General features: G+C 56.2%; 1 protein-coding gene across 2 annotated transcripts in view; it reads left to right on the forward strand.

The window, feature by feature from the left end:
* Positions 1–392: 392 nt before the first annotated feature.
* The window catches only part of TUNAR (TCL1 upstream neural differentiation-associated RNA), a 43,905-nt gene continuing 21,911 nt past the window's right edge, over positions 393–22,386 (forward strand). The window contains exons 1-3 of one of the 2 annotated variants that reach the window (XM_053224909.1): positions 393–1,032; positions 1,301–1,636; positions 9,894–10,059. Coding sequence is in view for 1 of the 2 variants with exons in the window: in XM_053224908.1 (XP_053080883.1) it covers positions 1,625–1,636 (12 nt within the window). In the remaining variant the exon portion in view is untranslated. The remainder of the gene's footprint in view (positions 1,033–1,300; positions 1,637–9,893; positions 10,060–22,386) is intronic. The other variant, XM_053224908.1, reaches the window with a different exon arrangement.

Raw genomic sequence — 22,386 nt, forward strand, 5'->3', positions numbered from 1 at the left:
TCATACAACTGAAAGGGCCTGAATGTGAACCCCAGTCTAAGAGGCCCCCAATGCAGAAACAGGAAAGTCCCCTGACCAGGCGGGCAAGGAGACAGGGAAGATGAGGTGGGGCCAGGGAGGGGAGGTGGTGGCGGAGGTTTGATCACCACGTAGCTGCCCGCGACCTCCTGTTCTCGGAAGGTAGGAGGAGCTCAGAGCAGGGAGCAGAGCGACCTGTACTTCCATGATGAAAGACAGTCATCGCAGGGAGCAGAATGTCCAGGAAGGAGGGAGGGAGACCAAGGAAGGAGGAGGCTCCTCCTTCACTCGCGTCCTCGGGTCCCATGTACGCCACGTGGGTGGGAGCGTGTCACACACACCCACGCGCCCACAGCCACACTCGCCGCGCTCCCGCCCGGGCCAGGCCCATCTCGGCGAGCCTGTGGGCGCCGGGCCTCAGCCGGCCACGCCGCCGCCACCTGCTGCTGCGTCCCCAGTGAGGGGGAAGGAGCATCTCCGTGCCTCCCCCATCCGCTTCCCGCCCGGCGCCGGCCCCCACCGGCCCGGGCCAGGCTGAGGCCACGTCTTCCCCGGGGCCCCCTCTCCAGCGCTGAGGGGGAGGCGGTGGGAGGGAGGAGCTCCGGCCGCAGCCGCCCGCCCTCCCCTCCCCTACGCTCCCCCTCCCCTCCCTTCCCTTCGGCTGCCGCAGCCCGGTTCGTGGCGCGCGTCAGCTTGGGCTCCCCGGAGCGAGTCGCTAGGTAACGGGGCTGGCTCCGCAGACCCGCGGCCGGGGAAGCCCGCGCGCGCCGTCAGCAGCCGCGCCGCGGGGCGCGGGCGGGGACGCACGGACCCTCCCGCATCCCGGCCGCAGACCCCGACTCGCCCGCGGCCCCCCTCCCAGGATGCCTTAACCGGCGCGGATCGCCACCGCCCAGGTGCCCCTCCCTCGCAGGGACCCCGACGCCGCCGGCCCCCTCCTCCTTCCCAGCCGGTGCGCACCGCTCTGCGCGCGGCCGGGTGGGCGCCCCACCGCCGCGGTCACCGTCGCCGCCGGTAAGCTGGGTTCGGAGGCCGGGGCTGGGGCGGGGAGGGAGTGGGGGTGGGCGCGCGCGGAGCCCGGCAGCTCCCGCCACCGCGGCCGCGGCCCGGCCATGTGCTAAAGTTTCTGGGGCTCGGCGCCCCGCCGGGCGCACAGCGCAGGGCGCAGCGGCACGGTGGGTGGGGCGGCGCGGTCCTGCCGGGGGCGCCGGCCCCGGCGGGGTGCAGCTCTGAGCGCTCTCACGCTCTCTTTCTCTCTTTTCCCCCGCGCTGCCTCCCCGAGATCCTCCCGCCGAGCCCCTGCGCGGGGCATGAGGAGCCCCGGGGCGCCGCCCGGAGACGACCCGGCTGCGCGCACACCTCGCCAGCGGCGGACGGGGACATGAGCGGCGCGCGCGGGGTTCGGCGCCCGGCGGCCAGCCCCAGCCGGCGGCGGCCAGCGGGTCAGCGCTGCCCGGGAGAATGAGGCAGGAGCCCGCGGCAGCCGCCTCCTTCTTCTCCTCTTCCTTCTCCTCCTCCTCTTCGCCTTCCTTCGGCTCCGGAGCCTCGGGCCCGGGCCGGGCTGTGGCTCTGCTGCGTGCCCCGCGCGCCCCCCGCCCGCCTCCGGATGCGCTGCTCGGTAAGCCAGGCCCTCCGCCTCGGGAACAAAGCCCTTTCCGGCCGGGAGGCCGCCTCTGAGCCCCCTTCCCGGCCCCCACCGATAGCCTGGAAGCCAGCGGGGCTTCCGATGGAACCCCTCCATTTCCTCCACCCTCAAACCTTGCCCGGGAGGCTGAACAGCCCTGGTGCCTTCGAGACGCGGGGCTTTCCTCTGCCATCGGGGAGGCAGATGCGGGCTTGTCACGCAGGCGGGAGACCTGTTTGGTCCAGATAGGGATATATGCATCTTGGTTCAGACTCATCGGTGGTGGGGGAGACTCATCGGTGGAGGGAGACGACTCCTATATAGTGACTACGTAATGGGTGTCCAAGCCAAGCTGGGTAAGTCGGTTCCTCTTCTTCCATGGCTCAGATTTGGAAACTGAGGCCCAGAGAGGTTGAATGACTTAATCAAGGTCACAGGGCCAGCATGTGAGAGACCAGGATTGGAAACCGGCTTCTCCACCAAGCTGATCTGTTTCGTAGCAAACACACTCTTGTCCCAGTTCTGCTACCTGCCTCTTTCTGGAATCATTTGCATGTGTGTGGAAATACTTGTGCCAGTGAGTATCTGCTCTGGTGAAATACATTGCCGGTAGCATGTCATTTTTGTCCATTCCTCCCTCACGTGGCTGCTAGCCCCTAATGTGACTTGCAAGCAGAAGGTCACTTCCCTTAGTTAAAAGGGGAGGATAAAAATGTTCCCCGGGGGTGCTGTCTTTTCTGCAGTCCTGTGTCTCCCAGGCCTCTTCAAGGATGCCAAGGGCAGTATTTGGTTCCTCTCCTGAGCCCCTTTCAGGCTGTGCCTGCCTGCACATGCTCAGCCCCAGAAGCCGTGACCTAAACCCTTCTGTGGGGTGAGGGCTGATCAAGGCTCCCCGCCCCTGGTTGTGTAAGTCTTGGAGATGGTTATTTAACAGGCGCTGGGGCTGATCCCAGATGGCCACCGTTCAGGAACTGACCCTGTCAGAAATTTTATCCTGGCTCATGCTTGCCAACCCTCCCTTTCAGCAGAACTTCACACTTTCTAGCCTAGAAGAAGAGGGGATGGGGGGGTTTACGGTAGACATGAGGCTCTCTCTGCTTGTCCCCAGTTCTCAGGCTTGCAGCTTTTCACTGTTTGCTTAAGTGCACTTAGGTCGATCCTGGAGGGGGAAGCCACATGGAATCCTTTGGTGCTGGTCTGAGCGGCTTAGTTAATCGATTGAGTGTCCAGGCGTTAGGCTTGGTTGTCATGACATGGACAGTGTTCGTGTCAGGGCAGGGAAAGCCCTTAGCAGCGGGGAACCTCAGTTTCCCAATTCCCAGAGTCCGACTGGACGACCTCTCCATTCCTTTCCAACTAAACAATTCTGTGAGCGGGAGGAGAGCGGGTGACTGGCCTGAGCCAGGGTGTGTGAGCTCATCAGCCACATGCATTTGGACTGATAGTTCTGCACTGAATAGGCTGTTGATCTCCAGGAAGAGGACACGGTTATATTAGTGATGGGTGCAGTCTATCCCTAAGCAGGTGTTGAAGTGGGGACCCACAAGACTCAGGTTCCACCCGAAAGAAAGGAAGGTTGAGCGGTGCTTTGGTGGATTATTTATTGGTCTAAAGCATGGCAGCTGTAAAATGTCCCAAGGTGCCAGATTGAGGTTATGGGAGAGGTTGGGCTTTTCGTTGGGAGAAATGACATTGGCCCCTACGAACTGATGAAATACAATGCGTCAATTAGATGTCCAGCCGGCCAGAAAGTGGCAAGCTGGTGAGCCTGCCCTCCAGAAAGAATGCATCATAGTTGCATAGGTAAAGCTTTTTTAGCTTAAACAATTAGTCATGTAAATAAAGTGATGTTTAGATTCCCCCCCCCCCCATTGTTTGCCGGTTATATTAGTGATGGGTGCAGTCTATCCCTAAGCAGGGACACAGAGGGACTGTGACAAAAGAAGGTGGGTCACAGGGATGTTGAGACCCTGACTTATTCTTCGCCTGTTGTAGCTAAATCCGTCAACTTGACCTATGGGCCCTTAATGGGGTTGTCATAGGTCTTTTAAAGAGGTGGATTAACAGCCCTTTAAAGTGTTACTGACTCCCCAGTGAAATGGGCATGTGTCTCACCTTTTCCCCAGAAACTAAGCTCCCAGGTTTCGGGACTTTGAAATTCATAAAACCAGAGCAAAGCTTTCATTGCGACATGCTCATAGCTCATAGGGCCTGTGAGCAGCTAATAAAGCATCTCCTGTGGGCGTATCAGTCCCAGCATTGTGTGCTTTGGCTCCTCATGGCTAACTGGTCAGGCTTTGAATAAAAATGAATGCAGAGAAACAGTCTTCGTTGAGTTACTTTTGAAAATGCTAATGTAATTACGAAAGAACAGTTTTTACACTGTGAAATCTGAAACCACAGGACTCACAGTAAAACAGTACTCCCGTTCCTGATAATTTAGTTTATAATTTGTCGGTTCTTTCCTATTTTCTTTTGCCCCCCCATCTCTAGCATGAAAACGTACAATGAGGAATAAATTCTCCCTTTTCAGTTTTGGGTTTGTCTCGAACCTACCTCTTTTTGGAAGAGCTCTAAAACTGAGCTCATGCACACCATACATCTAGTGGCCTCATGTGCAGATAGATATGTTTTGGGTGCCTTCGATTTCTTTTGGGATGACGGGACAGGCGTGTGTCCCAAATGCATAATAACAACGAGGCTCTCCCTTGTTGGTATCCCGTCTCTGAACCGGGATCTAGACCCTGAAGTCTTGCTCGGAGCTGACATGCCCAGCATCCTGAGAACTCAGTTCAAGTGCCAGAGATTTTCTACAACATTAGGGATGGACAGAGGTATCTATGGGAGGCACAGATGAAAGGAACATCCCCAGAGTCAAGGAAACATGGGATTTGTTCCTCTGTTGTTCATTGGCTCTGTGACTTTGGACATATTCTTCCTGTTCTCTAGGCCTCAGTTCAGGCACCTGCAGCGAGTATGTATGTTTCCGTGCATGTGTGTGTGTGTGTGTGTGTGTGTGTGTGTGTGTGTTAGTAGGAGGTGATCTCTCCTACTCTAAGCTTGAAGAGTCCTCGGATTGGGATGCAGCCGGTTATTAATAGCTCCGGAATGCTCCGTACTTTAAGGTTACGTAACATCTTCAATTAGACATCCATATAAACAGTAAGGAGAACCGGTCATTATAAAACATGCCGTTTATTACTCTAAGTGGGGACCCTGCTCTGAATGTGTGATGATGGGACTTTCATCCTAAAGGCGATTATGCCAACTCTCCGATCGGGGTTCCTTGCAGGGTAGTGTCTTGGTGCACGTCTGAAAAGCCTAGAGTGAGCCGCGACCCTCTCCAGGGTCCATGTGGCAAGAGGCACGGGAGCCTTTGTATACTCTGGGTCGTTGGGGGAGGAAGAATATGTCGTTTTGTCTGTGTAACTTGAAGTCCTGGGGACTCGGAGCTTCTGCCTCCGTCTCCGGCCGTTCCTGGAAGGTAGGGAGGGGAAGTGTGTAATTACAGTTTGCAGTTGTTTTGAAAGTGGAAAGTGCTTTAATTAGAGCCTTGAACTCGGCTGAAGCTGAAAAAGTGGTGAGAAGTTCGTGGATTTGGCAGTGGTATCTTTGCCGGGTTCTCTGCGAGGGTTTCCTTGCAACCCTGGAAGTCACTGCTGTCTGAGGTCGGCTTTCCGGGCAAAGCCGCAGTGACCAGCAGATACAGAGGGTACGGGAGGAGACAGGAGACGGTGGGGAAGGGATCCAGCAGTCCTTAAACACGTTGTCTTCTGTAGACGCCACCAACCTCCCGTTCCAGAGGAGGAACCCGGGGCTCGAGAGAGCATCACCTGGAATGTGTCACTCAGACCCGCGCAGTCAGTGAATGGCAGAACCAGGGAGGATTTCAAATTAAGTCACCCGTGCCACACCTCGTTTCTGCTGTCCCTGCAGTGTGCCTGGCAACCAAATTGGGTCCTTCATTCCAAATTTCTAACTAACACCATGGCACCGAGAAAGCGTCTAGGCGGTTTGACGTGGGTGACCTGGGCGGGGGGTTGGGGGGTGATTTTCCTGCAGAGATTTCTGAATTCACCGGCATTTTTTGTTAGGACGTTGGATTTCTTGTCCCTCTGTGCCTGATGTATTAGATTCCGAAGATATTCATAAATAAGCCAAGTGCCACGCAAAAAGGGTTAGTATTGGTAGTCCTTCAGGGGAGGCTAAAATAACCCCTCGAGATCCCGTGTCACCCTGGGGTTCTGGGGGAAGTGATCACAAGCTGGCACGCGGGACATTTCGGAAGGCGTTGCTAGCCTGCACCCCTTAAAAGGGCTTCAGAATCAAAGTTATGTAACAAGCTTTCCAAAGGAGCGTGACTGCTTCTCCAAGTTGCCACACGGGTTAATCCTCCCGAAAGAACAAGCCAGAAGGAAATAGGAGGAACGGATACCAGAATTTCAAGGTTCACCTGCAGCTTTTAAGAACTTCCAGGAAGTTGGGGGAAATGCAGGTTTTGAAGAACTTTTTGAGCCACTGAATAGAGATGCCATCATAACAGGCTTTTTGAGCGGCTGGCGGAAGTCGACGCACATTCCTAGAGCCGCTGCTGTTCTTTGCTGATAGGCCAGCGGATCTGGATGAGTGTCATCCGTACCCAGGATGGGAGGTTCCAGACACACGGATGTACGGACAGCAAGGGAGTCACTGAAGTCACCTGGCTTCACATTCTAGTAACCACACCCAGGCTACTTTTTTTCCACCGCAGCTTAAAATCCTTCCAGCCCTGATGCTGGCCTTGCCTGTGTCTTGCGAGTGACCTCTTAACAAACAGGACCCTCCCTCTACCTCCCCTGGATTACTAAACTGCTTATCTACCAAGAGCTTCAAGTTTCGTGAGAGGTGATTAATGAGAAAAAGGAGACCCAGTGTGTTGCAAAACTCCACTGTGATTCACCTGTCATCTGTAAGATACCAAAACCTCTCTGCAGCCAGCACAATTTTTTGATTCGGTGATTTAGAAATAGCATTGCATGGCCCCCATGAGACCCATAGAGTCGGTACCTCTTGCCCCCAAACCTTGAGAGAACAGATATCCAGGGTTTTCAGCTCTGGGCCAGATTTCTAGTACGTACAGCTATTAAATGGCAGAAAACACAAAAGCAGCCATGCAGAGGCATCGGGGGATAAGGCAGGAGGGCACGGAAGTCTGTAACTTATTTATTTTTGTCTTTTTTATTAAAAAAATTTTTTTAAGTTTATTTGTATTTAATTTTTTTGAGAGAGAGAGAAAGAGAAAGAGCAAGTGAGGGAGGGCAGAGAGAGAAAGGGAGACAGAATCCCAAGCAGGCTCCATGCTGCCCACGCAGAGCCAGATGCGGGGCTCGAACTCCCGAACTGTGAAATCGTGACCTGAGCCGAAGTCACGAGTCGGGTGCTTAACCGACTGAGGCACCCAGGCGCCCCTGAGGTCTGCGACTTTTGCTCTGTGATTACGAGGAACAGAATTTAGGACGTGGTCGTGGAAATGATGGAATGTCCATCTACAGCACCAAGGATCCTAGAATAAATTCACTAAAGAATTTCAGATGTTTTCCTGCTGTCTGTCTGTGGCTTAGGACGAGCACAGATTGCAGGGGCACCTTTATGCAGGGGTAGAGCCTATACCTTCACAAACCCTCCTGGTGGGCACAGAGCAGTGGGTGTTGGTAATTTGCCAGGCTATGTGCTTCTGTGATTGTTACTGAAATTTGAATCACAGGGTCAGTGGTGGTGTTTAGAGGGTCGCAGCCTTCCCAGTTGGCTCAGTTTCTTAATGATCTGTGATGAGCTGATATATGCCGCACTCAGTATTCTGCAGCAGAAAAGCAAATAAGGAATGTCTAGGGCCTTGTGGTTTTTCGGTCACCCCAGGTTTTCAGCCTCTCTCTGCTAACGTAGATCCCGACCAACACGCTGCTTCATTCTGCCACAGGTTACATTGTTTCAGTTCATAGTGGCCTTGACGTGACCGCCGGAGGATCCTCTATTGCTGTTAATTCAGAAAGTGGATGATAACGACAATCATCTTCTTTTTAATCATCAGCATTGACAAGTCTCTTATTTTTAAGTAGAATGAATGTGTCTTGGGAGCCTAACGCACACGCTGAAAATGATTTATGAACGCACACAGTGCCGTTAACGTGCTGAGAGGGCTTTATTGAATAACTTCTAAAAAAAGTAAGCCTGGCTTTGCGACGTGAAAATCTAATGGCAGAAATGGAAGTCGGGACCCTGGATTCTCCACCCAGAAGGCAGGAGTGGAACAGCACACTTGATTTCTAAAAGGAAACGTTGAGACTCTCCTCGGTCGGTGTTATTGACAAGATCAGTGTCGCCTCGGTCCCGAAATTCCCTGTAGATGCTGATGCTGCTTCTACCCAAGGGCCGGTTGTCCTCAGGCCCTCCCCACGACATGGCTGTGGAGTTTGAGAGCTGTGTTGTCCCTCTGCCCCGGCCTGGCACCGTCTCCTCCCATCGGCGGGCCCGCCTCTGCTTCTGCCCGAGCCCTGGGATGGCACCCCATCCTCCCCACCCCCCGCTCTTCAGCAGTCCATTCAAAATCTGGGAGACTTGGCTATGGCAGCAGAATACAGGCTCTCCCTGGGGGGTAGTCAGGGGCCTGTCCATTGGGGCCGCCTTCTGTCTGTCTCACCTGGGCGCCTGGGGACGAGCCTCTGCCCCGCTCTGTTCCTCCCTTGGCTTTCCGGGCTGTCCGTGCGAGGATGGGGCCGTGCAGGGTTTTTCCCCAGTGGGTTTGGGGGACCACCTCCATGCACGCCCCCGGGAGCTTACTAAAGTACAGACGCCCCAGCCCTGTTGCAGACCTGTTGAATCAGAACCAGAATCTGTGTTTTTAACACCCTCCAAGTAATTCTTGTCTCAGCCACAGCGAAATTCTAGACCCGCTGGTTGTCACGGCTGGCTGATCACTAATGGCCTTTCCTGCTGCAAAGTCCTCAGACTGTGGCGCCCCCTCCCGTGCTGGCCACTCTCCTCAGCTTCACCCAGGCCACCCTCCTGTCTCCTCGCCACCCTTTCTGCTTCCCCTCTGCCCTCCACAGTTTGTTTTCCAGCGGGGCCCCAGGCTCATGACTGCCTTCTGTTCAGAGCTCTCCATTACTTGCTGTGTCCCCGAGGGCGGTGGCCAGTGACTTTGGGAAGGTCCCAGGCCCTGCCACCAGCCGGCCCTGGGTCTGACTGCCTCTCCTGCCTCCTGGCCTTCGCTTCTGCCCTGCTAGCCACACTGGTTTCTGTGTTGTTCCTAAAACCACACAGCTCACTCTGCGAGAGCCCTCAGGGACCAGGGACTGACGAGGCGGGGTGCTCGGAGGGTGGGGAATAGCCCTGAGGAGCTACCATTTTCTGCCCCAGCACTACTGTGTAAACCCATGAGATGGATACACTTAAGCTCACTGGGACAGATCTCAAAGGCCTTCCCCCAGAGTACAAGTCGTTTTAGGAGCAGCCCTTTAACTGGGCACTGTATTTTAGGGTGACTCATCAGCAGACGGGGTTATCAAAGTGGGTCTAGAAATCTCCTTCCAACGAAGTTTCTAGAAATAGGCTAGATTTCCCTCCTCCCCCACCTCGGGCTGGAAAGTTCCCTCAGCGGCCACCGATCCCAACGGTCCTGCCATCTGTCTTCCCCTTCCTTCCACAAACACTCCCAGAACACCTAGAGCTACCTCCAGGCTCCGTTCTAGGCCCTGTGATGCTCCAGAGAGACGAGAGTTCTAGAGGAGCAGAGCTGGCTTGGTTTCCTCTCTGACTCCTGCTCTGGCCTTCCTACGGATGGAACAGTGAGGCCTAGACAGTATTCCTCTGGCCTTTATCTTCTCCCACCAGAGAAGACGAGCCGTGGGCTGTGTGTGAAGAGTGGCTCTCCTGGGGCCTGGGGGAAGCACAGCAAACCGGACCCAGAAATATCGATGGCGTAGTGAGTAGGAGGGAGAGATGGACCGTCTTGTAGTATTTGCCTCCGAGGCGAGCTGAGTGCCTAACTGGGTGGAGACACACGAGATACAAGGAGTCTTGCAGGCGGGATTATGTGGTCAGTACGAGGCACTAGTTTGGGTCCTCTTGAAGCCTACAGCCTACCCAGCAGTGCGTCAACACGGAGAAGGCCACGAAAACTTCGGACCCTTCAGGGCCCTGCCTGCCCACGGTCGACGCTTCTCGAATCTTCTACGAGGGGGAGTTTTCACGCGCAGCTTTGGTCCTCTTGCAGATTCCTGCTCTGTGTACGCTGACCAGGCCTTTACGGAGAGTCCCCGCAGGCGGGAGGATGACGGTACACAAGGTGTTCCTTGCCTTCAGCTGACCCCGAGACCGTCGGGAACCGTGTCGTGTAACCACCTGTAGCTCGTTAGAGTGGTCGGCGTGCCTGAGCAGAGGTGGGAAAGACGGGTTTGGACGGAGGAGGTTGTGGGCATCTGACGTCAGCCTTGAGAGATGAGTGGCAATTCGCCAAGCCGCGGCGAGGCGGAAGGGCATTCGGGGAGGGGAAGCACGAGCAGACGTTGCAGATGCTGGACCGCTGGGGGTGGGTGAACCAGGGGTGGCGGAGGGCTGTAGCGTCGGGCCGCGGAAGCAGGTGTATCAGTCCCGGCCTGGTGGGCGTGGGTCTGAAACACCAGGATGAGGAGTGTTCCGTGTCTCCTAAGTGATGGGGAGCCACGGGAGGTGTTTGAGTGAGGGTGTGGGTTTTAAAAAGCCAGCTGGTGGTCCCGTTTCACGCTCCCTCCGTAACTTGCACATCATAGTGAAGACACGTGAAATGTTCGGGAAGACGTGCTGCGTGGATGTAAGCGTGACTGTCCGGGCTGTGACCTCCAGGCCATTTTCTCGATTGCACTGTGTCCACTGGTCTGTATTTACTGAGCGATTCTCCAGGCCCCTGCTGCCCAGACCCCAGCTTCAGCGACCCTGCTGGGGCTCAGAGGGAAGGTGAGGGAGCCGCTGGCTCAGGCACTCGCTGCCCGGCCATCGTGGACTCTGGCCAACAGGAAATGGAGCGGGCAGTGTCCCAGCCTGATTCACCGGGCCATGGGTCTCCCTGTGCCTCTGCAGAAGCGTTCAGGCTGCTCCTGGCCTGAAAACAATGCTCCCGGACCTACATCCACAGCTGAGAGGATCCAGGGCAGACATTCGCCGGCCAGCTTCCCGGAGCTTCCCCCAGCGACGGGCTCGATGGGCGGGAAAGGGAGTCAGTGTCAGGAACTTAAGCGTGTGGCACTGGGTGCTGCGACCATTTGCTGTGAAGTCCTCGTGCTCGGCAGGGCGGTGATGGGCGCAGACCCGGCGGGGCAGAGGGGACACGGGGAAGAAGGTTCCAGGGGTCCCTAGGCTTGCCTCACCCATCTTCACCTCCGCCGTCTCATTGCTAAGGGGAGGAGAGAGAGAGGGAGAGAGAGAGCAAGCGTGTTCCACAGGCCAGTGGGTAAATTTTTAGCTGTTTCTGGGGAGTCTGGCCCTGGCAAAGGGCCTTCCTTGGGACAGGCCGACTGCCAAATCATGTCAAGGGCAAAGCATCCCGGGCAGTTTGAAGAGCTGCCGTGTGCTAGAGAGTTCAGTGCCCCGGAACGTGGGCCCAGGAAGGAATGCAACTCCACCCGCCCCGTTGGCCCTATTTATAGGTCAGCACACCGAGGTCCAGAGACAAGAGGCTGCTGGCCCAAGGTTGCACAGTGGGCTTGTAGCCCAGCGGGACATCAGATCATTCTGGAGTCAGCCATGATCTCTGAGGCTGGCCAGCGCCCAGTGTTGGCAGGCATCCACGTGGCCACGGACAGTTTGTACTCGCGCTGCCTTGCCACCAACCGGGCATGGAGGACGTGGCTTTCTCCTTGTTCCTGTGCCTTTTGTCTGGGCAGCCAGGGCGTGAGCCAAGGTCCTGGGCAGTCAGAGTCGGAGGGGGCTGGGCGTGACATCTGTATCTCTGGCCGTTTCTCCACTTCTTTCGTTTCTGAGGCTGGTGTGGATGTTTAATGCAGGAAGAGAGCAAAACCGGAGCGAATCGGGGCGCCTGGGGGGCTCAGTCAGTTAAGCGTCTGAGTATTTCGTCTCAGGTCATGATCTCACGGTTCATGAGTTCGAGCCCCGCATCGGGCCACGTGCGGGCAGTGCGGAGCCTGCTTGGGATTCTCTCTGTCTCTCCCTCTTTCTCTTCCCCTCCCTTGCTCACGCACGCTCACTTTCTCGAAACAAATAAGTAAACGTGAAAAAATACTGGGACACCTGGGTAGCTCAGTCAGTTGAGCATCCAGCTTCCGCTTGGGTCTTGATCTCGAAGTTCGTGAGTTTGAGCCCCATGCTGGGGTCTGTGCTGACAGCTCAGAGCCTGGAGCCTGCTTCAGATTCTGTGTCTCACCTGCCCCCTCTCTCTCTGTTCCCCTCTCTCTCTCTCACAGACACACATACACAAATAAATAAACATTTAAAAATTTAGAAAAAATATATTGGGGCGGGGGGGGGCACCTGGGTGGCTCAGTCGGTTAAGTGTCTGACTTCAGGTCAGGTCATGATCTCGCAGTCCGTGGGTTCGAGCCCTGCGTTGGGCTGTGTGCTGACTGCTCAGAGCCTGGAGCCTGCTTCAGATTCTGTGTCTCCCTCCCTCTCTCTCTCTCTCTCTCTCTCTCTCTGCCACTCCCATTTGTGCTCTGTCTCTCTCAAAAAAAAAAAAAAAAAATTGGAGCAAATCCTAACAGTTCTCAGGATCTGGTCATGGAAGGAAAGGAGGATGAGGTCCCTGGAGCTCTGAGAATCACAAAAAGCCCCATCAAATGTCCCGGGAAAGCCGGTCACCCTGGCTCAAAGCTCCTTGACGTACCTGGGTGTGGCACAAAGCGCCCTGTGGCATCACTGTCCGTGTCTGTCTCCTCGAAGCTGTGTGCTCCCCTGCCTTCCCCTCCCCCCAGCGCCGGGCACAGAGTTGGCTCAGCACCAGGAGCCGCTGCAGACCTCTGGGTGGCTGAGCGAGGGGTGCAGGGTGGGAAGGGACTTGTCCGACGCCAGCCCAGCCGAGCCTCGGGAGCTCCCCGGCTCTCCTGGCTGCTTCTCGCCTTATCAAGTAGCTTCTCCCAGGTGCCAGAGAAGCTGCCGGCTGACTCCGAAACAGTAAAACCTTCAAGGCTTTATTAGGTAGAAATATACGTGTGGTTCCCGTTCATAAAATGCGTCTGTCACGGCCCTGCCGACTGTGGACGGATTGTTTGCAGACCTTCCCAGGTTATCACCCCCACACTTAGTAAACACACGCGTTAGGCGAATAATCTTGGGAGGCCTGCACGTCACTGCAGCTTGGGAAGGAAGGGACCCGCCTGCTGGCACATTTCATAGATGCCGCTACCTTATTTACTGTCGATGCGAGTGGGGACTGGAGCCTTAGCGGGTGCCAAGCGTGTGGGAACCAGGCAGGCAGGGGCTGAGGAAGAAAGACGAAGACGTGTTGAGCGTCTGACCTCAGTCCCTCTTGTTTTTCTGGTCGTGGACCTAGCACCTCCCAGATAGGAATGACAGTTCTTCGGCGAGATTGTGATCACGGTCACGGCCGCTGCTGGGAGCGCGCACGTTGTATCTGAGGCTGTTCTCAGGGTCGGACTGTGGAGCATCTAACGCCCCGTGGGATTCCTGGAAAATTGGCGTTGGTCTTTCCGAGCCCTTGTTTCTGTTCCGTGCAGTGGCCATGATGGTAACAGTGAGTGATAATCAGAGCGTTTCTATCCTCGGGGCTTCCTCTGGGTGGAGACCCTGTGCTAAATAAGGACTTTGCGGGGACCGTTTCATTTGATCGGAGCAACGGCTCGATAAAGTAGTTGCTTTTATGGTTCCCATTTTACAGACAAGGAAACCCAGGTTTAGAGAGCATTGCTTGCTGCCCGCGAAATGCTTCCAGATCGCGGCTTCAAACATGAGCCCTCTTTATTTTGCTTACGAGTCCAGAGCTGCCTGGGCTCAGGTCGGTGGTTCTGGCTGGAGGCCTCCCGTGAGATTGCATTCAGACCGTGGCTGGGGCTGGAATCATCTCGAAGGCTTCCTCGCTCACACGTCTGGCACCCAGGCTGGGAAGACGCACACGGCCTGGGGACATGGGGAGGCTCCTCGGATCTCTGTGTGGTCTTTCCAGCACGGCTGGCCCAGCGAGCCCAGATTCCTACATCGTGACACAGGCTTCAGTGGGGGTTTCAGGAAAGAGCCGGCTGGGGGGGAGGGGGGGGTCTGTCTGTACCTCCTCGTATGGCCCTGGCTCAGAAACCACACAGTGTCACTTCTGGCATATACCCTGCTCCTTAGAAGCAAGTTCCTGAGGCTCCCACGTTGGAGGCATTTGGATTCTGTCTTTTGATGGGGGGGGGGGGGGGGAGCATTGGGGTATTTTCAGCGCGTGCTAAGCCAGGGTAGCACAGGGTAGACGATGGGCAGTAGAGTGTGACCCCGGCGGACAGAGCACATCCTGTCACCCTCAGACATTTATAAACAGTGACCATCTTGCCCCGTAGGAAGCCCCCACACCTTTCCCGTTCGCCTGTCAGGCATACCCCCTGAAGAAGCAAGCAGAGCTGTGTAAGAGCGTCTGCTCCTGTGGTTCAAAGAGGTGCAGGTACAGACCCTGCTGCGGTCTCCCTCGCCTCGCCTCCCCCCTGCGTCTGACTCCTGATTTCAGCTCAGGTCATGATCTCGCAGTTCCTGAGATCAAGTCCCAAGTCAGGCTGTACCCTGACCGTGTGGAGCCTGCCTGGGATTCTCTCTGTCTCTCTCTGTCTCTGTCTCTCTCTCTTCCTCCTCCCCTGTCTACCTCCCCCTCCTTGTCAGTCCTCCCCCTGCACTACCTAGTTCTTCATTCCCCGTGTCACAGGCCACTCACCTCTCCTGGACTGTGAACTCCAGGTTCTTGTCTGTGTCCCTTGGGCGGGTACCCACACTGGGCACAGAGCATCCCCGCTGCCCCTGGGCCTCTTTTCTCTCCTGGCCCTTCTCTGGGGGCAGACCCTCCTTATGAGAAGGGACTTCAGCAGAGGCTGCCCCGCCCTAAGCTTTCGAGCTGTCACCCCGTCTGGCTTCTGGCTTGTCTCTGGAACCCCTCACTTCATTTTTCCCTGAAAGCTTGAGAGAGGAGGCTTCTTCCCGCACCCTCCCCGCCCAGGCTGCTGCTGGCGCGTGTGGGGTGGCAAGAATCAGACACCCCCGGCCAGCTTGTAATCGCCCTCTCATCCATCTAGAAGCTTCATCGAGCACCTGCTCCGTGCCAACAGGACCTCTTGGGTCTCTGTCCTCCTGGAGCTTAGAAGGGCACAAAAACAGATCAACACATGCATTTGATAAGCGATGGGAGATTTGTAATCAGGAATCAGCATTTCACGGAGGCCAAAGCGAGCGGGGCAGCCTGGCTTCACAGAGGAGAAACGGTCACAGGACGATCCGCAGCAGCGGCCAGGACACCTTCTTTCCTGTCCCTCTGGAATGCCACGTCCCACCACCTGGCGGTGCCCACCCCCACCCCTGCCCCCACCCACCCCCGGCCGTCTCTTCCTGCTCCTTGGAGCACATGGCCGAATAACGCCCACTCCAGAGCGGCAGCCTCAGCCCTGCAACCGTATGACCGACCTCCCAACTCGCTCCTTCTGCCGGGGCCCGGATTCCCAGGAGGGGAACCTAGCGGCCTGGATGGGGTGCAGGGTGGGGGGCTCCTCTCGTCTAAACAGCTGTGGCTGAGCAGGTGCCTCACGAGGTCTGCGGAGCCGGCTGCGCACAGAGGCAGTTGGGATGGTTCCCCGGGAAGAGCGTGCCAGGGGAGGGGGGAGGCGGGGGAGAAAGATGGGGCAACGTCGCAACACCCTACCTCAAAACCGCTTCACTGTGGGGTCGTACTTGCCGGCCTTTTGATGGACAGAGGCAAGGAAGTTTGTTTAATCGAAGATTTGCGTGAGACTGTCAGACTTGAAGTCACCCCGTGTTCCCACCACGGTGCAATAAATCATAAGAAAAATAGGGCGACGCCTGGTCGGCTCAATCGGCAGAGCGCGTGACTCTCGATCTCTAGGTTGTGAGTTCGAGCCCCACGTTGGGTATGGAGATTACTTAAAAATCAAATCTCAAAAAAAAAAAAAAATAGGAAGAGCCTCATGCTAGAATTTTCGAAATCGGTTATTTTTAATCAATTCATTTGATTAATTTTAACTCATTAGCCAATCAGCGTGCATTGTTCTTGGCGTTTTCATTTTGCCAAGTGCTGCGAAGACTTTGGTCGTAGACCTGAGGTGGTCTGGGGACCCACGGGCATTAAGGCGTCTGCAGAGGTGACTTAGCCATAACAGCAGCACACTTTGAGCGGCGGGAAGGGCTGACACGTGCCAGCCCTGGGCTCCGAGCCTGACGTTCAGTCCTGAGTCTCTACAGGACACTGTGGCTGCTTGCACCTTGTAAGACGGACGGGACGCGGCTCAGGGAGGTCACCTGTCTAGTCCAAGGTGCACAGCCAGTGAGAGCAGGAGTGAGATTTGATTCCAGGTTGTTGACTGCTCAAAAAAAGGTCCTTTTATTCTTTTTTTTTTTTTTCAACGTTTATTTATTTTTGGGACAGAGAGAGACAGAGCATGAATGGGGGAGGGGCAGAGAGAGAGGGAGACACAGAATCGGAAACAGGCTCCAGGCTCTGAGCCATCAGCCCAGAGCCTGATGCGGGGCTCGAACTCACGGACCGCGAGATCATGACCTGGCTGAAGTCGGACGCTTAACCGACTGCACCACCCAGGCGCCCAAAAAGGGTCCTTTTAGATGAGGGAGATGGGTGGAGTCCCCTCATTTAGAGCAAAGGCAAGCTGTGATGTGGGGGTGCTCGTGGCAGAATGCACCAGCTGTGCAGAGACCGTAAGGTTGGGGGGGGGGGAAGGGGGAGGGGCTCGGGAAATTTCCCCGAAGAGGTGTTGGCTTAGGCAGGCCTGGAACAGGACAGAGGCATCCGGGCCGGGGACAGCCACAGAGGCACAGACACAGCTCGGAGCGAGCGTAGAGAGCCCAGACCAGACTTTCCTATCGGGGCAGAGCAGGGTTGGGCTACGAGGAAGCCACATGATCCAGGCTGGGATTTGGAAGGGCAGCCCTATCACAACGTGGAGATTGAACCAACATTTATGAATCAGAAATCTGTGCTGGCAAACACTTTGAAGAGAGCAAATGTTTGGCGAATGCAGATGCACTCAAATCGACTGATTTCTGAAAACACGTTCCCGTTTGGAAGGTCCCACGTCTGTGCCGTCTGTGGAGCTTGAGTGGAGCCCTGTCTGTTACCACCTCCCCGGCTCCAAAGACACCACCAGCGTGGGTGGGGGTGGGGGGTGGGGGTGACCTCGAGAGTGGACTTCACGTTGATTCCTTTCTCCGAGAAAACACTGGCTTTTAGAGTTAACTCCCGTCCTCTTCCGCAAGTGTCCCCTGACTCCCATGGTCAGTTTTCCGTCTGAAGCCCTATCACGGGCACAGTCAAGTTCAGCAACTCTGGGTAAGTGGGGCAGGGCTTAATGGCCCGAAATGACAGATGAGGCTGCCTCGGGAGCGGGCCCAGGGTCACACAGGTGGGGCAGGAAAATGGACCAGGGTCTCTCTGCTGCCAGGTCTTAACCCCGGAGGACTTCGTCCCCTGTCATTACGCAGGACGTGTGCAGGGGGGAGGGATTTTCCAATCTCAGCTCTCTGGTGTCATGTCCCCTTGCCGAGTGCTTCTTCCTCGGGCTGCATTCACAGAGCCACAAGCTCCGTGGCTTGAAACAACAGAAACGTCCTCTCCAGCTGTTCTGGGGGCCACAAGTCCGACGTCAAGGTGCTGGCCCCTTCTGAAGGTTCTAGAAGGAACCTGTTTCATGCCTCTTCCTGGTTTCTGGAGGCTGCCAGCAATTTCTTGGCGTTCCTGGGCTTGTGGCTGCACCCCTATAGTCTACACCGCCCCCCTACCTTCACGTGGGAAGATGTCTCCCTGTGTGTCTGTGTGCCTGCCTCTGTACAAACCTCCCTTTCCTTCCTCTTGCAAAGACACCACCCATTGGATGCAGGGCCCTCCCTAATCCAGTACAACCTTTTCTTAACTCGATTACATCTGCAAAGATCCTATCTCTGTATGAGGTCACAGGTCCCAGCGGTTAGGACTTGGGCATAGCTCTTGAGGAGACACAATTCACACCGAGAGACTGCGCCGGGGCGGGCCCCCTGTGGACCACGCCCTCGACCAGAAGGTTCTGTGAGCATTAGTTCTATCAGCCCATGGGGGGGGGCCTCGCCCGTCCCCTGCTCAGGCTGCCTTGGCACATGCCCCCCACTGGGCTCCTGGGTCCTTTGGCCCCTCTGCTGAGAGGGCCGTGAAGTCAGCTGCTGCCGGCTTCGAGCTCATGGGGGCGGGTCGTGCTGCTTTGGCATCTGTTTGGGATGCTGCCCACGTAGGGGCAAGTAGGCGGTGGCTTGGGCACACTGCGTGTTCTGGGGAGCAGGGCCACCCCCAGCTGGATAATAGCATCCTCCCTCAGGGCTTCTGACCGCACCTGGCACATTATTCTGCCAGGTATCATTCCGACCTCGGGGCGGCCAAGGGACAGCCGAGTCTGGGAAGGTGGGGCAGAGCTTAGACGTTTGGGCCAGTCTGGTTCCTCTCCCCCCGCAGACCGTAGACCTCTCTAGGGCAGGGACGCCTGGCCATCTCTGTCTTCCCTCCAGCACGGTTTCAGACACGTGGCAACTGCCCCATGTTTTCGGATTTGGTCACCATGTGGCAGTCCTGCAGTGACTGTGGGAAAATGTTCTCACCGCAGGAGCCCAGAGGGAGGGAAACAGGCACCCTCTTGAGAGTTGTGCTAGGGGGTCTTCTGCCAAGGGCGGGAGGAGACCGGGGGGGGGGGGGCGGCAGCGGAAGGGGTGGGACGCGGTGCAGGAGCTTGGGCACTTGGGCAGGGGCAGTCTGTCCTGCGGGTAGCACAGAAGCCACCCTTGCAAGGTTAGGTTCGGAGGATGGGGATTCAGGGTCTTGGCAGATGGGGTTCTGGGGCACCGTGGGTGGGCACGGCTCCAGCAGATCTGAAAATATCAACTGCCTGGCCCTTTCAGGAAAGTTTTGTTGCCAAGAAGAATCTGGAGTGGCTCAGAGCCTGCAGAGAAGGGGCCGTCCTGCACAAACTCCCTACACAAATCTTTGAGGACACAAATCTGCCCTCTTCCGTGTGGGACCCTGATGTCCCAAGCTGCATGAATGCTCCCTGAAGGTCGGGCCGGGGCGGGGCGGGGGGGGGGACTGCTTCTGAAAGACCAACAGGACGCCCCCAGCTGCCCCAGAGATGCAGAGCAGGGGTGCAGTTAAGACGATGAGAAGACCCTCTCGTTGCCTGAGGCATCGCGCTTGAGCACCGGAATTCTGGGAGCGTCTGGAAAATGCTGAGGCCTGGGCCCCCTCGCTTTGCATTATGGTTCAGCTGGTCTGAGATGGAGCCTGAGCACCGGTACTTTTAAAAGCTCCCCACTGACACTGCTCAGGGCTGGCCCGTCGGTTGCACCACTGGGCCCATGTGCCTCCTTGCTGGGCCTGGCTCATCGTTGGAAGACGGCGCAAGGCGCGGCCTTATGCACATGGTGCCTGTGGTGGGTCTAACGCTGCACCTTGCACACAGATGCCCTCGCCACTCTTGATCCCAAGTAGGAAGCTGATTTTGCCATATGTCGAGGGTGTTTGAGGGAAATGGGCCTCCTCTTGGAGAACCCGGTGCCATTTTGTCATCGTCTCCCGTGCACAGTTCCTGTTAACAAGCCGCATCTGAACAAGGGGTTGGGGACCTCTAAACGAATTAGACACATTAGACAAAGTCGTGCCCTGTTTGGAGCCCCATGTGCTTGCCCCCCTCCTCCCACCACCCGTCTCAACCCAGGGCAGCAGGAGAGCAGGGGAGGGAGAGCAGTGTTCCAGCCCCGCGAGGGACGGGTGCGAGGCAGACGGGGACCGGGTGTGCAGGCCATGGGCAGCAGTCGTGATCACGGAGACATTTTTTTTTTTTTTTAACCTTGGTGTAAACCGTTTTCAGTCGGCCTCGAGAGGAGATTTGGAATCAAGCCAGTGACCTTCTGCAGATGCTGAGCTGTGGGTCTATGGATTATTCAGTTTTTACATTAAAAAAAAAAAATCCTTAAAGCCATGCCGGAAAGAACAAGCCTCTCACGATTGACTTGCTTCTCTCTGCACCGTTGTCAGCTTCAGGACCTCTTCAGAGAGGAGCTGCCGGCCCCTCAGGGAGCCTCGGGTGGCCCTGGCATGAGGTGCAGCCAGGGCGCAGGTGTAGTTAAGGCGGAGGACGGCCAGAGGACCCAGGCGCCCAGGCATCCTCATTCGGGGCGGTGTGGGGTGCCGTGTGGCGTCCCCTTTAGGCGGACTGCCCAACCACGTGCAGCCGTGCCGAGCTGCGACGTGGATCAGGAACGCTGTCCCCTCTCTGGGAGTCAGGTCAGACAGCAGAGTCTCTAGAGATTCCTGGCAAATGCTGGCAGCCAGCCAGGTACGTGCGGGGAGCGCAGAACCAGCCCTGAAAGCAGGCGCGGGTCAGAGGAGGCTTCCTGGAGGAGGGGACCTCTGAGCTGTGTCTCCAGGAGGAAGTAGCAGTCAGCCCCCTGCAGGAGGATAGTCCGGGCGGGAGCAAGGGCTCTGTGTCTTCACCTGGAAGAGAGGCACAGAGGCGGGATGCTGAGCCCGGGGCGAGAAAGACAGATTTGCATGCGGGTTTGCTTTGGTGGGAGACGGGCTGGGACCCCAGTCAGGCGGAGCGTTCAGAGAGCTCGGTTCCAGCCAAGTGCGAGCGTGTGCCTGCATTCGGTGCGTGTGCACACGCGTGTGTGTAGGGGTCTGGGTGGAGGGCTGTTGTAGGATGAAGCGAGCCAAAATCCAGGCAGCGGGGTGGTCAAGTCAGCCAGTCCGTGTGACCTACAGGGTGGCTCCCAGTACATAATCGTGCGAGGTCCCGGGGCCCAGTGACCCGCCCCCCCCCCCACCCCCCCGGTCATGGTTCCCTAAACCTCACATTTTTACAAAGGAGGAATTATCGTCTGCATTCACCAATGATTTAGAATCCTTACGAGGTCCCATCAGGGGCTCAACCGAGCCTCTGATCTGACCTCAGTGACACCACTCTGTGCCCCAAACCTCGTACCTGCTGTTTGCTCCTCTGGACCACTTCTCTGCTTCTGCTCCTCGTTCACATCTTAACTCAGCCTCCCGTTCTCCCTGCCCTCGGCCCCGCCCACCACGGGTTGTCCCTCTGGGCAGCTCTCCTGCAGATTTCTCGCTTCCGGAAGCAGCCACGCAAAGTGGCCTTGTCCTTGCTGAGTTCCTTGCAAGCCGGCCACGAGCTTCGTGCATCTAGCCCGGTACCTGGCCCCGGACAGGTGTTTAGTAAAGTATTCGTTACATAAATCAATGAATTGTTGAGAAGGCCACAGGTCAGTGGGGTTAAGAAATGTTCCCAAGGTCACATGGCCAGCAAGTGGCAGAGCTGGCCTTGAACCGTCTTTTCTGTGGCTCCACACCTGTGGGCTTTGGGGAGCACACCCAGCCTCTGCTGCCCTCGCCAACCCGAACAGTTCTGTGGCCAACGGTGGGAGAAACGGGGGTCGGAGACTGGTCTCATGGAGGGAGGGCACTGGATGAGCCAGGTACAGTGTCAGGGCCCGGTTTGGGCTTTGTGGGGAAACTAAGGCAGAGGTCCAGAAATAGGCGTTGGGCTGGTCCAGCTAACTGGGGAAGTACGCAGGCCTTACTCTGGGCCCAAGGTTCCTTCCAGCCCCATCTCCTGGGACGAGGTACCTCCTCCCCTGTTTGGCTCAGAATAAAGCTGGGACTTCTGGGAAAGGCCTGGGGGAGTCCAGAGTCAAGCCAGGAGCTGCACCGCGCCCTCCGGCCTCCATTCTGAGCCTCAGTCGTTCCTCTCCTTCACGGAGACATAGAGCCTCTGCAAGCATTTGCTTTCCCCTGCACAATAATGTAAGCAACAGAGAAGCAGTCTGAATTTGCTGGCAAGTACTTTTTAAAAAGTGCCCAGCGTCCCCAAAAGGTGTATCCAGACATGTTTTCCGTTTGCAAAACCAAAAATAATAATAACAATAATACTCGGCCGTGTCCGTATAAGGCAGCGGTAGAGACCTCTACAGTTTGCAAACACTTGGCTAGTGCAGAGAGCAGAATCTCTTTCCAGGCTCTCTCTGGGAAGCCTCCCTCACCAAAGCTCCCCTCCCATATGCTGTACCCTGCTTAGCAGTCTCTAAAATAGTCGTCATACTGTATGTCCTGATTCAAGTTCACTTTTACATACATTTCTTTAAATCGCTCTGTGTGGCATATCTTTTTATGCAACATTTAAAGTTCTTCTCCGATCAGTGTTTGCACATTGTAAGGCAGGGGTAGGCGTAATAAAATACGTGATATATTTTGAGTGCTTACTTTGTGCCAGGCACTGCCCCGTGGATATTACTCATATGAATGCATTTAATCCTTAGTGCAACCCTCTTCCACTTTCTGCATGAGCCAGGATTCATATCCAGGCAGTGAATTTGTCACCTACACACTGTAACTGTGGATGTTCTAAAGCGAAAAAGGAAGATTTGACTCCTCCTTTGCCCATTCTTTTTTTTTAAGTTCATTTATTTTTGAGAGAGGCGGAGACGGTATGAGTGAGGGAGAGGCAGAGAGAGAGAGAGAGAGAGAGAGA

Source organism: Acinonyx jubatus, chromosome B3 (assembly GCF_027475565.1).
Source record: "Acinonyx jubatus isolate Ajub_Pintada_27869175 chromosome B3, VMU_Ajub_asm_v1.0, whole genome shotgun sequence".
In the NCBI taxonomy this organism is placed as follows: Eukaryota; Metazoa; Chordata; class Mammalia; order Carnivora; family Felidae; genus Acinonyx; species Acinonyx jubatus.